Here is a 16,109-nt window from a genome sequence, read left to right on the forward strand (position 1 = left end):
TCTTTTTTAGCTTTTGATTTTCTTCGCCCCCCTACGGCGATGGGTGGAACTTGGGACTTTCCATGACCTATCAAGGTAAGCGTCATAATGTTGTACGTTAATTTTACACAATAATCTATATGCAACACGAAATCAAGCCACCCACTCAGTCAACGTGCCACGTTGTCAGCAATAAAAAACATTGTTTTTTTTGTTTTTTGCGCATGTTGACAGTAGCAGACGTGTACTGTCGCGAACGAATTTTAACGGCGTGCAATAAAAGAAACAAAGCCATAAAAGGTCCTATAAGGTTAGAGTGATGTCCTCCGTACCACCGAAACATCACCCGCTGTGCTAGCTTAGCTCTAAGGGTTGCGAAGCAAGTTGAACTGCTCGCCTAAGTGTTTTTTTTTATTATTATTGTTTTCGCGTCGTGTTTGTACAATGACTGTACATATACTAGTACTGTACTGTAAATATATTAGTATATCGACTGTACAGGTGTGTGACGCCTGCCGTGCGAACACGGCTCTGCGTGGGAGGTGCCGAATTTCAGGCGCGATGCATTATCGGGCGCGCGACGAGCTCGTGCAATGGGCGCATACTCGAAGCACTCGATTCTTGGCCAATCCGCCACAGTGGGTATGCGCCACTAACAATAGGAGAACAACAACAACAACAACAACACTGTACGGAGCGTAACACGCTCAGACGCGACACTCGTGAAAGAAAACCGGACATCTCCCACGGTGGCAAATTGCAATAGTTGCACTAAATGCCAGTGATATTTAGCGGCTCGAATAACAAAAAAAAACGTCAGCCTCCACGGAAGTCGCAGCACAGTCACGGCGAAAGCTAAAGGAGTGGCATTTCTGAGTCTTTCGAAACACTCATTGGTTAACTACTGCAAGCACACTTGGGTGGTAGTATATATAGGCCGGCATTCGCCACGCTATTTTTCGTCATTCTTCTGAGAAGCGTGGTATCAGCTGAACACTTACAAGGATTTTCGTGCCAATTGTTTATGCAGTGGCTGACGACGATGGGGAATTATGGCTGAAGTGGGCATGCGCAACAGTTAATAGGGGAACAAGAACAAGCTCAACACTCGTCATGTTCACACGTGGTTTCTTACACCCACGCGTACGAACTACGGCAAGGAGATGCTGCGCTTTCTATTGCCGTTCCATATGAATGAACTAACGCTGTAAAAATATTGCTAAAGATGCGTTTTTGTCCTACCTGTGTAATGCCATTGTATTTCTTTTTTTCATTTGTACACTCCCATTGATCTTTTATGTGATTATCAAAACTGAAGTTGGTACATTGTTTTAAAGGTTTATTTTTCGATCTGTTTCACTTGCATTTTCTGTCTATATATGTTTATGTGTAAATATTTATGCATTCTTTACAGTACTATTATGCATTCCTTTACAGATCTAACTGAGCGACATAGTTGTTGTCTGATTTAATTTATACTATAATGCACACTCGCCTATCCCTGCCACTTTGTACGGGGTCGTGGTCCTAGTCAAGCCCGTGAAGAGGCTTTTTGACCTCGGTCCTCAGCATCCCTAATGATGGTATGTTGGAAAATAAAAAGTTCAAAATGAGCTTTTGTAATGGGTTGGGGCACTGGATGACCCACTCATTACGGTATTCGCATTGTGCAGCGACAGGTTGTTCTTTCTCTGTTTTAAAACGCTTTAAAAGTCGTATTAACGCAATTGCTTACCAGACATCAAACCTGTCTAAGGCAAGTTTGCCCGCAAGTCACAAGCACCAGCGTAGCTCAGTGGTGGAATACTGGGCTGGTACCCAGCGAACTCTGGTTCGAGCTCCACTGTGCCTTTGGTGCTAGGTCTGCCAACAAGTCACAAGCACCGGCATAACTCAGTGGTATACTGGGCGAACTCTGGTTCGAGCCCCACTGTGCCTTTGGTGCTAGGTCTGCCAACAAGTCACAAGACCCGGCATAACTCAGTGGTATGCTGAACTGGCACCCACCAGACCCCAGAGTTAACTTTTTTCCCTAATTTCGCGCGATGTGGTTACGGACACAGGCGGCGGCGGAGAACTGCGCGTGACCCGAATTGTGATCTCATAACAGCTTTCGCTGTAAAAATAAACTCGACAGACAACCAAGAATTTAGTGCACGAGTGCTTGAAAAAAAAAGAAAGTACAAAAGCAAAATGAAGTTTGTGTGATATGTGTGGTTTAACGTCCCGAAACCACCATATGATTGTGAAAGACGCCGTAGTGGAGGGCTCCGGAAATTTAGACCACCTGGGGTTCTTTGACGTGCACCCAAATCTGAGCACATGGGCCTACCACATTTCCTCCTCCATCGGAAATGCAGCCGCCGCCGCCAGGATTTGATCTTGCGACCGTCGGGTCAGCAGCCGAGTACCTTAGCCATTAGACCACCGCGGTGGGGCCAAATTACTTTCCTTTACGAATGGGAGCATAGTCGCGTGTTGTTTTTCATTATTCGCGGGCTTTTTTTATAAACAAGAAAAAAGTGAGCAGGCAATTAGTACGTTTTTGAAAGTAGCACAGGCGTATGTTTCAACATGCGTACCTCTGCCTCAGTGACATTTTGGCAGTTTGTAGAATTATATATATGGTTTAATAAAATGAATTCTGAAAATGCAAAATAAGGTAGCTACTTTTTAGGAGAACACGAATAAATGAGAAGCGGGAACCCATTGCAAATAATTTATTTGAGCCTGACACTTCAATAATAATTTCGCCAATCAGGTTAAATAAAATTGCCCTTCGCTTTTTTCCTCATCTTCCTTCCCCATTTTCCTTAATGCAGGGCAGCGAATAGGATGCCCCAATTTTTGTTTAACATTCCTGTCTTTCCCTCATTTTATTCTCTCTCTCTCACCAAGCAGGCGTAAAACTTCATGGTGAAAATGAAATAAAATGAAGCTTTAGCAGCACCATTCGTGCCGATGGCAGTGTGGCCGATTCTCCTTGTAGGTATGAACCAAGGTCTTTTAGGCGACAAACAAACGAGCAAACAAACCCTTGACTTAATCTTGACGTTTCGCTGTCGCATCAACTACAACGCACGAAACTATTGAGCCAACAAATGAAACAGAGGGCACGACCAGTGAAGCGCAACTCTTGCAAGTTCAAGCGCCTCGTAATGGCTGCAAGTTTCACGTGAAGTTGCGTGACATATCGATTTCGAACATCATCATTCCGTCCTTGATGTAATCATTTGGTTCGTCGCAGTCAGCTGGGAAACGAAATTCGTAGTGACAATGTGCGCGAGTGTCTTCAATATGTTTACAGACGCACTCCCATTCGTAGCAAGCCATCGAAACCATGCGCGATCTTCTCCAGCAGTACACTTTGACGTAAAAAAAAGGTGCCGCACATGAGTCTCCAAATAACCCTTCAAACTTAATACGTACACGAACATACCCATAACAATTACAGACTTCAACTGTAAAGTAGGCATCACTCGTGTGCAACACTGTGATCTGTGCGATCCTCGAGTAGTCCGCATATATCAGATAACCAGCGTCTACGAAGTAGAGGTGATAACTTATGTTTCTGAAAGCTTCCCTCCACGTACGCACCTTCGCCGACTGCTTTGATAGGCATAAACGACATTCAACTGTCGAGCCACCGTAGATCTCAATGAAATGCTGCGGATAGTCCTCCCCCGAAGTTTTCCGCATGCCCAGCAGTACGTCTGCCGGCAAATTCGGAAAGTTGCCAAGCTCTCGTGGCGTTACCAGGTTCTCTGACGCCGACTTGCCATCCTGGTTGATGCGATCCCGCCCAGAAGCACGTTCCAGCTGGAACGTGGACGATGACGTACTCGCCGCGACTTGAGCCTCTAGCGACCCTACGCGTTCCCCGACCTCGCGAGTGATCTCGGCGAGCGTGGATTCTTGTTTCCTGACTTGTTCCGCGAGTTCGTTCACCTGACTCTGGATCACGGGCAGCAGCTCGTCGCTCTTGGAGTCATTCAAGAGCGACTTCATTTCCTCAAAGGCAGCAGTGACGTCCTCCAGGGTCAGGGCTCTAGATTTCGATGGAGTCTTCCCAGGGCGGGCTGTAGCACCAGCGACACTGCATTCTGCCACGTAGTGCCCGGCCAGTTCCTTGTGCAGGACTGGCTCGCCGCATCGTAAACATTCCGCTAAGTGGAAGGTGCATTCAGTCTCGTAGTGTCGAAGCATGTCTTCCATGGTGCCCGAAAACTGGCACCCATGACTTTCGTTCCAGCAGTAAACCTGCAAATGAAAAGCGAAATAAAAAAAAGTAAAGCACGACTTTCTATGCAAGTATGTGCAACCTCATATTATCCTTCCTAGAGGCGCGAAAATCGAGTGGGCTGTCTTAAGGCAGTACATGCAAGAATATAGATGGGGAAATTTGCTGAAGGGGTTCGGGACAACCTGCATGTGGAAATTCGAGAGCTTTATCATTGTCGTCAACCCTCCACTGCATCAATATGAGAATCATATGGAAAATTATTTTCGTAGGTTTTATCACAAGTACATGAAGAACAGATGAGAAAATTTTTTCGGAATAGCTGTTAGACTTACCGGAAATACACGTTAGGGCCAAATATACAGATGTATGAGTCAGTTTCGCTTCTCAAAAGAGCGTGGTATTGCTAGCGCCATCATAAGTACATGGAAAGCGAGACGTCAAGTGCGTGAGTGCTGTGGTGTTTGTGTTGGCGGCTAGTTCTCCGTATCATCCGCTGCAATGGCACCATTTCCTAGCTTGAACGAGCTCCTAGTACTCTCCGATAAGCTTTCCGAGCTGCTTCCGCTGAACAATGAGCAATATTTTGCACCCTTCAACGGGTTGGACGAGCAGTTTGGCTTGTTATGACTGGCAATGCATGTATCCGGCCTGCAAGAGACTCATCGGCATGCCCTCTCGACGCAGTCCGCGTCCTGCACGAACGCAAGAGGTGGCTCTGTGCGCTGCAACATAGAGTTGCCTAATATACACTAGTGGGAATTCTGGCGGGTTCCCTCACGTGTATAAAGAAAGAAAGGGAAGTGTATTGTACACTTAACTTTTACGTACACGAACGAAACATCGAAAACAAGTAAAGACAGTGTATACATCTTACAAATGAGCACCAAAATCTAATTGATCACTGGGTATCCAAATGTTACAAGTCAAAGGAAAATTAAAACGAATCAAGTTAATCGCATTTTACAGGATAACATTTATGCATGCGTATACTAGAGTGGGCGCATGGCTAGTACGGGACAACTGGAAATCTCAGCTGGCCCTCTCTTACTTTGAAGAAACGTGTGTGCCATCGTCTAAGGAAGGCCTCTTCGCCGTGCGTTTCCAGCTGCTGATCTAGGTAATTCCACACAATGAGCAGTATATTCTGTAGTGCGGGATAGGCGCCTCTGTGCGGCTTGTGCCGTACTTCCGCTAAACAGCGTCGCCGCCACAGTACGTACAAGGTTACTGCAAAGACCAGTCTTGCAAACTGCCCATGTTCTGTTCCCATGCGCGCCGTGCGAAAGCCAAGGAGGCGTTGTACCATGTGCCAGACGGCCCTTGCCAACGAGCACTGAAAGAGAACATGTTGGGTCGTCTCTCTTTTGCCGCAGTTTGGGCAGCGGTCATTAGGAACGACTCCCCAATGTGCTAACCGGTCACGCGTAGGCAATGCCCTCCATCTTCTCAACCAGTCAAATGCTCACCTGGTACGTTAGGTACGCGATTGCAACGCCATCGTTTCCATTTTTTTCGTGGAGGATGCTGTTTCTTCCTGTTTGCTCATTGTGCTACTTGTCACCATTTCGCTTATTTCATGCGATGAAACATCTTCGAAACTTCCAAAAAAGAAAGGATTTGAAGAAGCATATAAGGATGGCAGTTGTTCACGTGTTGAACCCGTGCATTGAAATATAATTCACGCTTGTCTTCTATGCTGGTCCGGGTTTCGGAGGCGTATTAAATTTAGAGAGCATACATGGTTATTACTCTGGCACTCTAACCTTCTGAACTGCGTCTACAGCACCCGCAACAAAGACTATTATATATAATTTGTATGCACGCCATGCAATATAGGGTTGAGCGAACGTTGTGCGAAGCCCAGATTTCGGTAGCTATGGCTAGGTTCACGAGAAAACACCAGGTGTCGGTGAACATTCCTGGATGCGGGTGTACACATGTAGGCTCCCGAGCATCCGAATTTCTATCTGTTGCTTTCCTGTAATAATTGTTTTATTATTTTTATTGCTATTATTATCCACATTTCACCCCGAAAAGCATGATATGATGTAAGAGATGCCGTATAGTGAAGGGCTGCGTGAATTTCACTCATCCGAGTATTAACGTGATCCTAAATCCAGGCATACTGACCGCTACTACCATATTCACGCACATAATTTGCACCCTCACATAATTTGCGCACCCCTAATAGAGAGTGTCAGCAAGCTACGGAAACAGGTTACGGAAAGGTGGCAACACGGAACCGGCTGACGGGTGCGCATGCGCGAACATTGTATGCGCGTACGTAAAGGAACCATGTCGTATTTCTGTAACCTGTTTCCGTTGATTGCCTAGTGTTTGCCTAGTGATCTGACTAGTGTTTTTTTTTCTTCGTGAAACATTTTTTATGTTGTTTGAAGTGCTTTGTTCTGTGTTGACTGCAGTATTGTACTGTTGATTTTGTTGTACTATGTACACCCACTCTGCTATGGCCCCAAGTTGGGGCTAGCAGTATTGCTAAATAAATAAATAAATAAATAAATTGCTAAAACTCGCTAATATTTTGCCAGCATAGCCTCCTAGATTTCTCTTGCCTGCCGGATTATCGGCGGTCACTTGAAAAGCGGCCGTCATCGGAACTATGGTGGTGGCGCCACCTAAGTAGGGGGGTGTCTTCAAATAAGTTTTTACGTTTTTGGAGCTTATATGCAACAAAAAATAACGTAAAAGGGTTTTAAAAAGGCATAAACGTAATTATAGTTGACCCTACATAAGTGACACCGTCATTCAACAGGCAACTCCTTCAATGCAAGGCATAGCCTCTGAAACTGGTAACAAACGTCAAAATTGCCGATCTCGAAGGCCGAGTACAAAAACCCTTACGCCTACGTAGGCAGCGCCGCCATAGATGACGAGCGTTTCGCGCTCATCCGTCAGGCAAGGGAAATTTAGGAGGCTATGTTTGCCAGCTTTTCAGGGGAAAAAATATTCACTGGCATATTTCGCGCGTCCCGACCAGCCCGAACCAGCTCGCCGGTGCACGTAACCTTTGGACATTTCGACGATTCGGCCGGGTGCGCGCCTCGCGGAGCAGACGAGCACAGTCAAACAGTTCTGCCAGTGCAAAGTCTTGTCTTCCGAAGACTTCCTCCAAACTAGGGTCCCTAGAATACCGCACCCGAACACAAACCTGTCGACGGGTCGCCGAAACTGCTCGAGCGTTTGCCTTCCCCTGTCTCTCCACATCTACCAGCGCAATAATGGCGGGGATGCACGCTCGCGTCACGGTGCAGCCGACTTTCTGCTTCAGAGGTGTACGAGGGTTTGTTGCACCAACTGTTCTCGTTCTCTGCGTCCGCTCTGCAACGCACCTTGATTGATTTCGGAAGTTTAGGTTTCACCATCCGGCCGACGCGTTTTGGCGGTTTCCTTGCGATGTGCTTCAGTAAATGTATATATACGGCGAAGTTGAAGCTCGCCGTTGTAAATTTCGCTAAAGAAAACGGGAAGCGGCCCACCGCAAAGCACTTCAAGGGGTCGTGCAGACTTCTACGTAAAGACCGGCGTGATCGGTACGCGAGAAAGCAGAAGAGAGTGCGCTTCCCACTGATACTTTCCAGCCATTGAAGAAGGCCTTTTTAATTATGTGCGGATGCTTAGTTTTTTCGGTATCGCCGTGTCATAGGACCTAGTTTCTCCCTGCATTGTCGAAAGAGCTTCAAGAAAAGGGGGCGTTCGAACGTGCTCGACGGAACCGAGGACGTTGCGCTTCGGGAGAGCGGTGGCAGCGGTTGCGACGATGGTTCTCAATCGGAACTCTTGATCAGTGATTCCCGCTAGACCGCGTGTGACCGGGTCGGACTGGTTAAAGTACGCGCCGATTCTTTCGAAATTAACAAGTACACTTTGTTTGCGCTCCAATTCATTTCTCCTTTTTAAATGCAAAGCATTTCTTAGTGAACTTCGGCGACTTTGAGCGTATCTATCTATCTATCTATCTATCTATCTATCTATCTATCTATCTATCTATCTATCTATCTATCTATCTATCTATCTATCTATCTATCTATCTATCTATCTATCTATCTATCTATCTATCTATCTATCTATCTATCTATCCACTTACGCTTCCGTGCTCTCGTGGTCACACCCCTAACCTAGCGTGAACCAAAATTAGCATGAGAGGGTAAGATGGTTTTACGAATATGACGCGCTAGTCAAGAATTGCATAATGTCACAATCCCGTCGCGTACGTCGTCAAACATTTCCTGTCACACACTGGCAAATACCCACGGGCGTGTATGTGCCACCGGTATGCGGGTATGTGCCACAGGTGATCAGAGCCGTTTCACTTATTCGATCTGAAAGGGGAAGAACTTACGAAAAGGATAAAAGGGAAAACAAAAAAATAAAAACAAAGTGGCTGGTCATGCCCGTCAATGCCAATCTTCGGGCGCCTCTATTTTCCCCGTATGAGAAAAGTGCAATACCTTTTTCTGAGAAGCAGCCGAAACGATTGCCTCACCTTCAAAGCATTCCATTTCCTGGTAGGCAAATCATAGTCCGAGCATTCCGCTTCCTCGAACGGCTCCTGATCCAAGGGACACAGCCCGCTGCAACCTTGGCAACTTCCTGCGTGGCACGACTGGCACAAAGTGTGCCGGCATGGCAACAGCACAATCCTCTTCGGAATCATGCGACAGAGGCCGCATACACGCGAACTGGGAACCTCGGCGACAAAGCGAGTCGGTCGCCAGTTGACGCCTGCGATGGGGTGCTCACGAAAACGGTGCACTCTCTCAAGATCCGGCATGGTGCGTGTAAGGGCAGACACGAATGCTGCAGACGCGGCGACTCGAGCGTGGAAGAGACGTTTTTTTCGGGAGCTTAGCGCTATCTGGTGGGTCTCTCGCAGTTCGGGTGTCGTATTCACTGAACAGGTTGAAAGAGGCCCCCGTTGTGTTTCGTTATCGCGAGTGCGATAACGTTCACTGCTCCAGCCTTGACATTTGCCGATAATGCGTTCGTTATCACCGGCCGCAGACGTTTTGTAGATACCAGGTGCGGAAAAATACAACTAATAACACAAATATGTCCCCTTCCTGATAGAACTAAGTGCCGTACCGATTAGCACGCCCGCTGTGTAATGCCATCTTCCCTTTTGACGCCCCTTCCGATACGACGCACATGTCTGTAAACGGTGTTGCTGCAGCCGCCGCACCCTCACTACCTGACGAAGACGTTCTTTCGCGTAGCGTGGATACCAGTGCAATTGGGTTTTTCAACTGCTTAACCGTTTACATCCCGACTTCGACCACGACCAACCTTCCCTGGGACGCACGTCCCTTGTCGCTCACCATGTCAACACGGATCATGCATGATGAGCTGCGTCAACGTCTCTAACGTATCTCACAGGCTGAGTGTGGCGTCATCACTTATCACTTCAACGACATCCTTCGACGGGGCGTCATCCAGCACTCACACAGTCCTTGGGCTTCTTCTCCGGTGGTCCTCGTGAGAATAGAAGACGGCTCCATAAGATTGTGCGTGGGTTATCGGCAAGCAAACGAGATCACATGTGCAAGGAGGAAGTTTATCCCCTGGCACGCATTGATGACGCTCTAGACTGCCCTCAAATTGCGGAGTTTTAAGGGCTTACTCGTCAAGCTTCTTATGCTCCCGCCTTGTCCGTTGTTGACGGCGTGTACACTAGTTTCATTGCTCCCGCTAGAGGCACTGCTATAGGCCCTCTTGGATAAAGCTCTCGTGGATCCGGTGAGTCGTGCAAGCGGCGCGACGCCGGCCACGCCATAATTTAGAAAACCAGTTTAGAGAAAAGAAAGTATCCTTGACAACGGTACGAAAGGTAAGCAGCGGCTACGCATGGAACTACTAAGGGCACCCAAGAGATGGCGTTGCGCGAACAAGACGCGGAAAGTGACAATATTTGTCTTTTGTGTTCTTTTTTAGGCAGAACAGAAAAATGGCCTTCTTTTCATTGAGTACGGGGTGTATATGGAATTACGAGGGTGCCTCGGCATGGTTCTTTATACTGTAGCCATTCTTTCCAAACAGAAGAAGGCGAAAGAAGCCAAGATATGCATAGGTCTACGGCTGTCATAGCGCCCGTGTTGTGTTCTTGCTGTGTCCCCGTGTAAATCTTTCACCCGTTTGTTTTAAGCGCGTCGATACGACCAGCACAACGCCAAAGTAGACTTTGGAACGCCATAGCTGTGCGTTCAAGGGTTACGTGGAACCGAAAGGCACACATTGACAACTAGCACAGGTGAAAAAGATTCACGAGTGAGTACGGAGCAGAGCATTGTTCACTGACAGCGAAGCAGCGCAGATATTTCCATGCAAAAAAAATAGATTTGTCTTGTTACAAACAAAATCTTACAAATGGCCGCATGACCCAAGCCGCCAGTGGACGCGAAAGAAGCTACTAGCGCATTCCACTTACATGCGAAGCGGAGAAGCAGAGCTTCCGTGGCAACCCTCCTCCTCCCCCCGGTTCTTTTCTCATTTCCCTTTATTTGATAACCTCACTAGTGACGTCATGAAAGAAATGTTATGTTCGTGATTCATTTCCAGTAGGGTGCGTGGCAGCCGCCAGCGATAAAGGCGGCGCTGCCACTGCGTATCAGCATACGAGTTTCCGCCCCTGGTTCTACCCTCTCTCTCCTTTTCCTGATCCTCTCCCTCGCTCCCGTTTTCCGCCTTTTTACCACATAGAAACATACTTACATAAAGGGTGGACACTCCCGTAGGGCCCTGCGGCCAAGCAACTGCGCTGCTTTCAGCGCCACGAGTTGCTGGTCAGACCCGAATGTCTCCAGCCTAAATCAAATATTTTTTTTCCCTTTCCGACGCTGGAATTTGAACCCGCACCCTTATGCTTCGATAGCGAGTGTCTTTACCACTACGCTACACACCCATGCTTCCACAGAAGGAATACATGTACAGTAGATCTAAACCACATCAATGTGCCCTTCTGCGCAAAACAAATGCAAAAAGACAGCATTTTCTAGTCACACTTTACTGTTTTCTGTCCTAAGACAATAAACGTCCTCAGCGGGACATGATGTAGAACGAATATGTAAAATTGCTCAAATCAATAAATGTTGCTCATTGCAAAAAAAACTGATGCCAAGCTTGGGTAATCACTGTCCACTTGAGGCGGCTATTATGTGTATTAACAAAGTAATAAAAGCGAGCATGGGTCTGCCGTCGAGTAGTTGGTCAAACCCGTTCTTACTGGGCCGCAAAAAGGCTCCGAAGGCCATTTATATAGTATATTTATCTACTATCTTACCATACAGTACTGTACGTGGCCAAACTATGCTGCTATAATGGCATGGCCGCCCCTCATCCCGGACAACATCAGCGACAAAAGACAATGCCGGCGTGGGTTCAGTTGCTGGAATTAAACCAAGCTGCCGAAGCTCCTCCCTCAAAATCTCCCGGATGACTTCCCGCAGAGGCCTGTCCTTGTCGCAGAGGCCCCGTTTGGTGGTCTATTGGCTAAGGTACCCAGCTGCTGACCCGCAAGTCGCGGGATTGAATCCCGGCTGCGGCGGCTGCAATTTCTATGGGGCACACTGTAGACCCGCGTGCTCAGATTTGGGTGCACGTTAAAGAACCCCAGGTGGTCGATATTTCAGTTGCCCTCCACTATCAAGGGCAGAAACAGCGCACAAACTCACGGGACGAAGAGAAGAGACATAAACAAGCGCTGACTCTCAACTGAAGAATTTATTGAAATATACAAGTTATCTGAACACATAAGATAAAAACGCATAGAGCATGCACAGAAGGCCGGCGTTCTATGCGTTTTTATCTTATGTGTTCAGATAACTTGTATATTTCAATAAATTCTTCAGTTGAGAGTAAGCGCTTGTTTGTGTCTCTTCTCTTCGTCCCGTGAGTTTGTGCGCTGTTTCTGCCCATAATGTATCACCAACTAGCCCAACTTTCAGTCTTGCCCTCCACTATACGGCGTCTTTGATAATCACATGTTGGTTTTAGGATGTTAAACCCCACATACCAATCAAGGAGCTGCTTGGCCGATAGCCGCTTTCAGCCAGGCCCGCGAACCGGCAGATCTATAAGCAAGTATGGAAAACAAAGTATTGCTTACCAGGTGCCTCAGGTTTTAAATACCCTTGCAGATCAATTGAACTTTAGGGCTAGTAGTGCGACTTTCAAGAAACAAAGAACTTATTCATAACCACCGGTCTACACTGTCGAAACTACGTATTGGAGTCTCATGCCTCTACAAATGCTTAAATTGTTCATAAACTTATAAGTCAATTATACGAGTGTATACCGCGGAATTCATTGTATCCACATGCCTCTTATGTCTGTTTTTGAGTTGTTTTATTGATATTGTTTAGTTGTGAATTATAACGAGAGTGACCTCTAATTTTTTTAAATGTGTTATGTAAACTTCTTATGCTATTTATGTTTGAATTTTGTGTTTACAATTTCAGGTTGCTTGAAACTAATGTATTGAATATATATATTGTTTAAGCTTGCACTGTCACGGACTGCGGAGGGACAAGGGCCTTTGTCAGGCTGTTCGCCTTTAGCCCTTTGCCCCTGCAGTGAGCTCTGTATCTGGCTTACTGTAAATAAAAATACTACTACTACTACTACTAAACAGCTGCATCTTTCAAACCACGTACCGTTCCGAAACTATCAGTGACACGAAGCACACGTATTCGACTGCCCTTAGGGCACGAACATCAACCGCGTGCAGATAATAAGGTATCAATGAAACAGTGCAGAAGATAAGAGATATAACTTCCTTAATGAGCCAAGGCCTCGACCCACGCCTGTCGTGCAGTAGTGGCGAGGCTTTCACCACTTGTCTTTCATTGAAACGCCGTTGAGCAGCAATGTGTAGCTCATTTGCAAATTTTGACTGTCAGCGCCGCTTTGTCTCCTTGAGACTTCCGGGTGCGTTAGCGCATCCGGCGTCGAGCATGCGAAATTTCGAATGTATATTTGCGTTTAAAATAGTCGAGGCTGGACGTGAGCTGAAAAGAAAGTGGCACTCTGGTTCGACATGAAAAAGGGAAGGATGGTGCACTACTGGTTCAGTCTAAACGCACTTCGTTTGAAGTGAGAGATGCAAACTGCAACATCGCTTCTGTAGGATAGATGGTTTGCCCTGACGGTACTGAAACAGCTCCGTTTGAGCACCGACATGGTAGGACGTCAACTTTGTTATGTCACGTCATTGTTATGAGTGTTATATCGACATCGCCGGTCGGTTCTTTCGTTATCGGTGCACAAAGGTCAAACAATGTTCCACCAACGTCGTTATTACACCAAAAGAAATTAATCTCGGTGCTACAATGTTGCCATCAGAAACGTTGTAGCGTTGAAGTAACACAAGCGATGAGAAAAAGAGGGAAAAGGGAAAGTCAACCACAAAAGCTTTGCGGACTGCGCGAACGCGTGCTGAACTGCACGTCCGTGCCACCTAGAGGAGTGCCATCTACCGTCGACCGCAGTTCTAGGCCGGAAACTGCTCTTCTTGTTATTCACTGGCCCGTTTTTTTTAGTTTTCTATTGCCGCGAAGCGCATTGTAAGTTCCAAGTTTTCACGCGAAGCGCTGATGTTCAGCATATGAGCGTCAGATTTTTCATAGCGAGGCGAACGCTATCACGGTCTGCCTCGAACGGCCTTCGCTTGGCTTGGTATCTCTTTGTGACAAATATTGCGACTGATAACAGTTATGCTCATAAACTGCTCTCGAGGTAGAAGCGTGGAGAAACATATTGTCGCCAGGTGAAAATAACAGAGCACAGGACGACGGTGCGACCAGAAAAACGAGGTCTGTATTAACAGAACAAAAGAGCAGCCACTTCGACTTCTTCTTTCTCAGAGGAATCATGGGTGCTGTCCACGCTCATCACTTCGTCGTCCTTTGTCTTCTTGCCCGGCCTTTAGCCGTGACATTAGCCTCCCATTCAAGAAAGCATCGTCCCGATGCTTTATAATCAAAGCGGTTTGTACTCGTTGGAAACGCATGAGTTCATTCGGCGAAATAAGGCTTCATGCGTACCACGTGCACAACTTCTGGAGCATACCTTCGACGCCTTGAAGAGTGCGCAGTATCAGGAACAACCTCATAATTAATGTCACTGAGACGTCGCAGAACTTTATAGGGACCGAAGTACCGTCTTAACAGTTTTTCTGAGAGGCCACGGCGCCGAATAGGTGTCCATATCCAAACTTTCTCTCCTGGCTCGTAGGAGACTGGTCAGTGACGAAGGTTGTACCTTCTTGAATCGTAGTCCTGCTGGCGACTAATACGTAGGCGTACAAGCTGTCGGCCTTCTTCGGCCAGCTGAGTGATATAATCAGCATCCGTTTCAGCGTCTTAGCACTCGTGCGGCAGCATAGCATCCAGCATAGTGGTGACTTCACGACCATGAAGAAGGCGGAATGGCGTTGTTCTTGTTGTTTCTTGATAAGCCGTCTTATAGGCGAACGTGACATACGGCAAGATCTCATCCCAGTTTTTATGCTCCACATCGACGTACATGCAGAGCATATCCGCTGGTGTCTTGTTGAGACGTTCCGTAAGACCATTCGCTTGCGGATGATACGCCGTTGTTCGCCGGTGGGATGTGCCACTAAGTCTTAAAACTGTCTGTAATAGTTCGGCTGCGAATGCAGTTCCCCTGTCAGTTATTACCACTGATGGAGCACCATGCCTCAGCGCCACATTCTCTACGAAAAATCGGGCTGCTTCACTTGCCGTGCCCCTCTCCAAAGCCTTGATTTCGGCGTAACGAGTGAGGTAGTCGGTGGCTACTATAATCCATCTGCGACCTGCTGATGAGGTTGGAAATGGGCCCAAAAGATCCATTCCGACTTGAGCGAATGGAGTAACAGGCACGTCAATAGGATGGAGGAGGCCTGCTGGTTTGACGGGTGGAACTTTTCTGCGCTGGCAATCAAGGCACGTCCGAACATAGTGTTGAACGGTTGCCGTCAGTCGTGGCCAGTAGTATTTCTGCCTCACTCTGCACAACGTACGCGTGTAACCCAGGTGGCCGGATGTTGGTTCATTGTGGCATGCATGTAATACTTCGCTCCTTAGAGATGTTGGGACGACGAGTAAGTAGTCGTTTCCGTGTGGCGTGAAGTTCATCTTATACAGGACGTCGTTGCGCAAGCAAAATGACGAAAGCCCTCTCGCAAACAGTCTAGGTACAGCTGAAGTGCGACCCTCTAAAAAACGTATTATGGGTTCTAGTTCGGGGTCGTCTCGTTGCAGCTGTGCGACAGTTGCCGTGTTTACAACTCCGACAAAGGCTGTATTGTCATCTTCTGCCGTCGCAGGTTCGTATGGCGCACGAGAAAGGCAATCAGCGTCTGAATGTCGCTTCCCCGATATGTAGACCACCGTCATGTCAAATTCTTGAAGCTTCAGGCTCCAGCGCACCAACCGTCCTAAAGGGTCTCTTAAATTCGTCAGCCAGCAGAGGGAGTGATGGTCGCTGACAACATTAAAAGGACGACCATACAGGTATGGGCGAAATTTTATAACCGCCCACACCACCGCAAGGCACTCTTTTTCCGTAGTGGAATAATTTTCTTCCGCACGTGAAAGAGTTCTGCTCGCGTAAGCAATTACTCGTTCAGCGCCATCCTGCCACTGCACGAGTACAGCTCCTAAGCCGACATTGCTAGCGTCGGTGTGCACTGTTGTCGGTGCGTCATCATCAAAGTGTGCGAGGACTGGTGGCTTCTGAAGGCGTTGCCGCAGCTCGTCGAATCCTTTTTGCTGCTCTTCATTCCATACGAATGCGACGTCTTCTCTGGTAAGGCGAGTCAACGGCGAGGCAATGCGCGAGAAGTTCTCAATGAAGCGTCGGTAGTAAGCAC

At 47.3% G+C, this 16,109-nt stretch overlaps 1 protein-coding gene across 2 annotated transcripts; it reads right to left on the minus strand.

Moving 5' to 3' along the window:
• Positions 1-2,684: 2,684 nt before the first annotated feature.
• Positions 2,685-11,283, minus strand: LOC119186885 (uncharacterized). Of its 2 annotated transcripts, none has more exons than XM_075885629.1 (2): positions 8,727-11,283; positions 2,685-4,239 (listed from the first exon to the last, which is right to left on the minus strand). In XM_075885629.1, exons 1-2 carry the CDS (start codon positions 9,012-9,014, stop codon positions 3,151-3,153), a joined length of 1,377 nt encoding a protein of 458 aa, XP_075741744.1. In that variant the 5' UTR covers positions 9,015-11,283; the 3' UTR covers positions 2,685-3,150. The 2 variants fall into 2 exon arrangements, with proteins under 2 accessions (XP_075741744.1, XP_075741745.1); XM_075885630.1 differs by having other exon boundaries at positions 8,692-8,888.
• Positions 11,284-16,109: the final 4,826 nt, after the last annotated feature.

The sequence above is a fragment of the Rhipicephalus microplus genome, unplaced genomic scaffold (genome assembly GCF_043290135.1).
Source record: "Rhipicephalus microplus isolate Deutch F79 unplaced genomic scaffold, USDA_Rmic scaffold_214, whole genome shotgun sequence".
Lineage (NCBI taxonomy): Eukaryota > Metazoa > Arthropoda > Arachnida > Ixodida > Ixodidae > Rhipicephalus > Rhipicephalus microplus.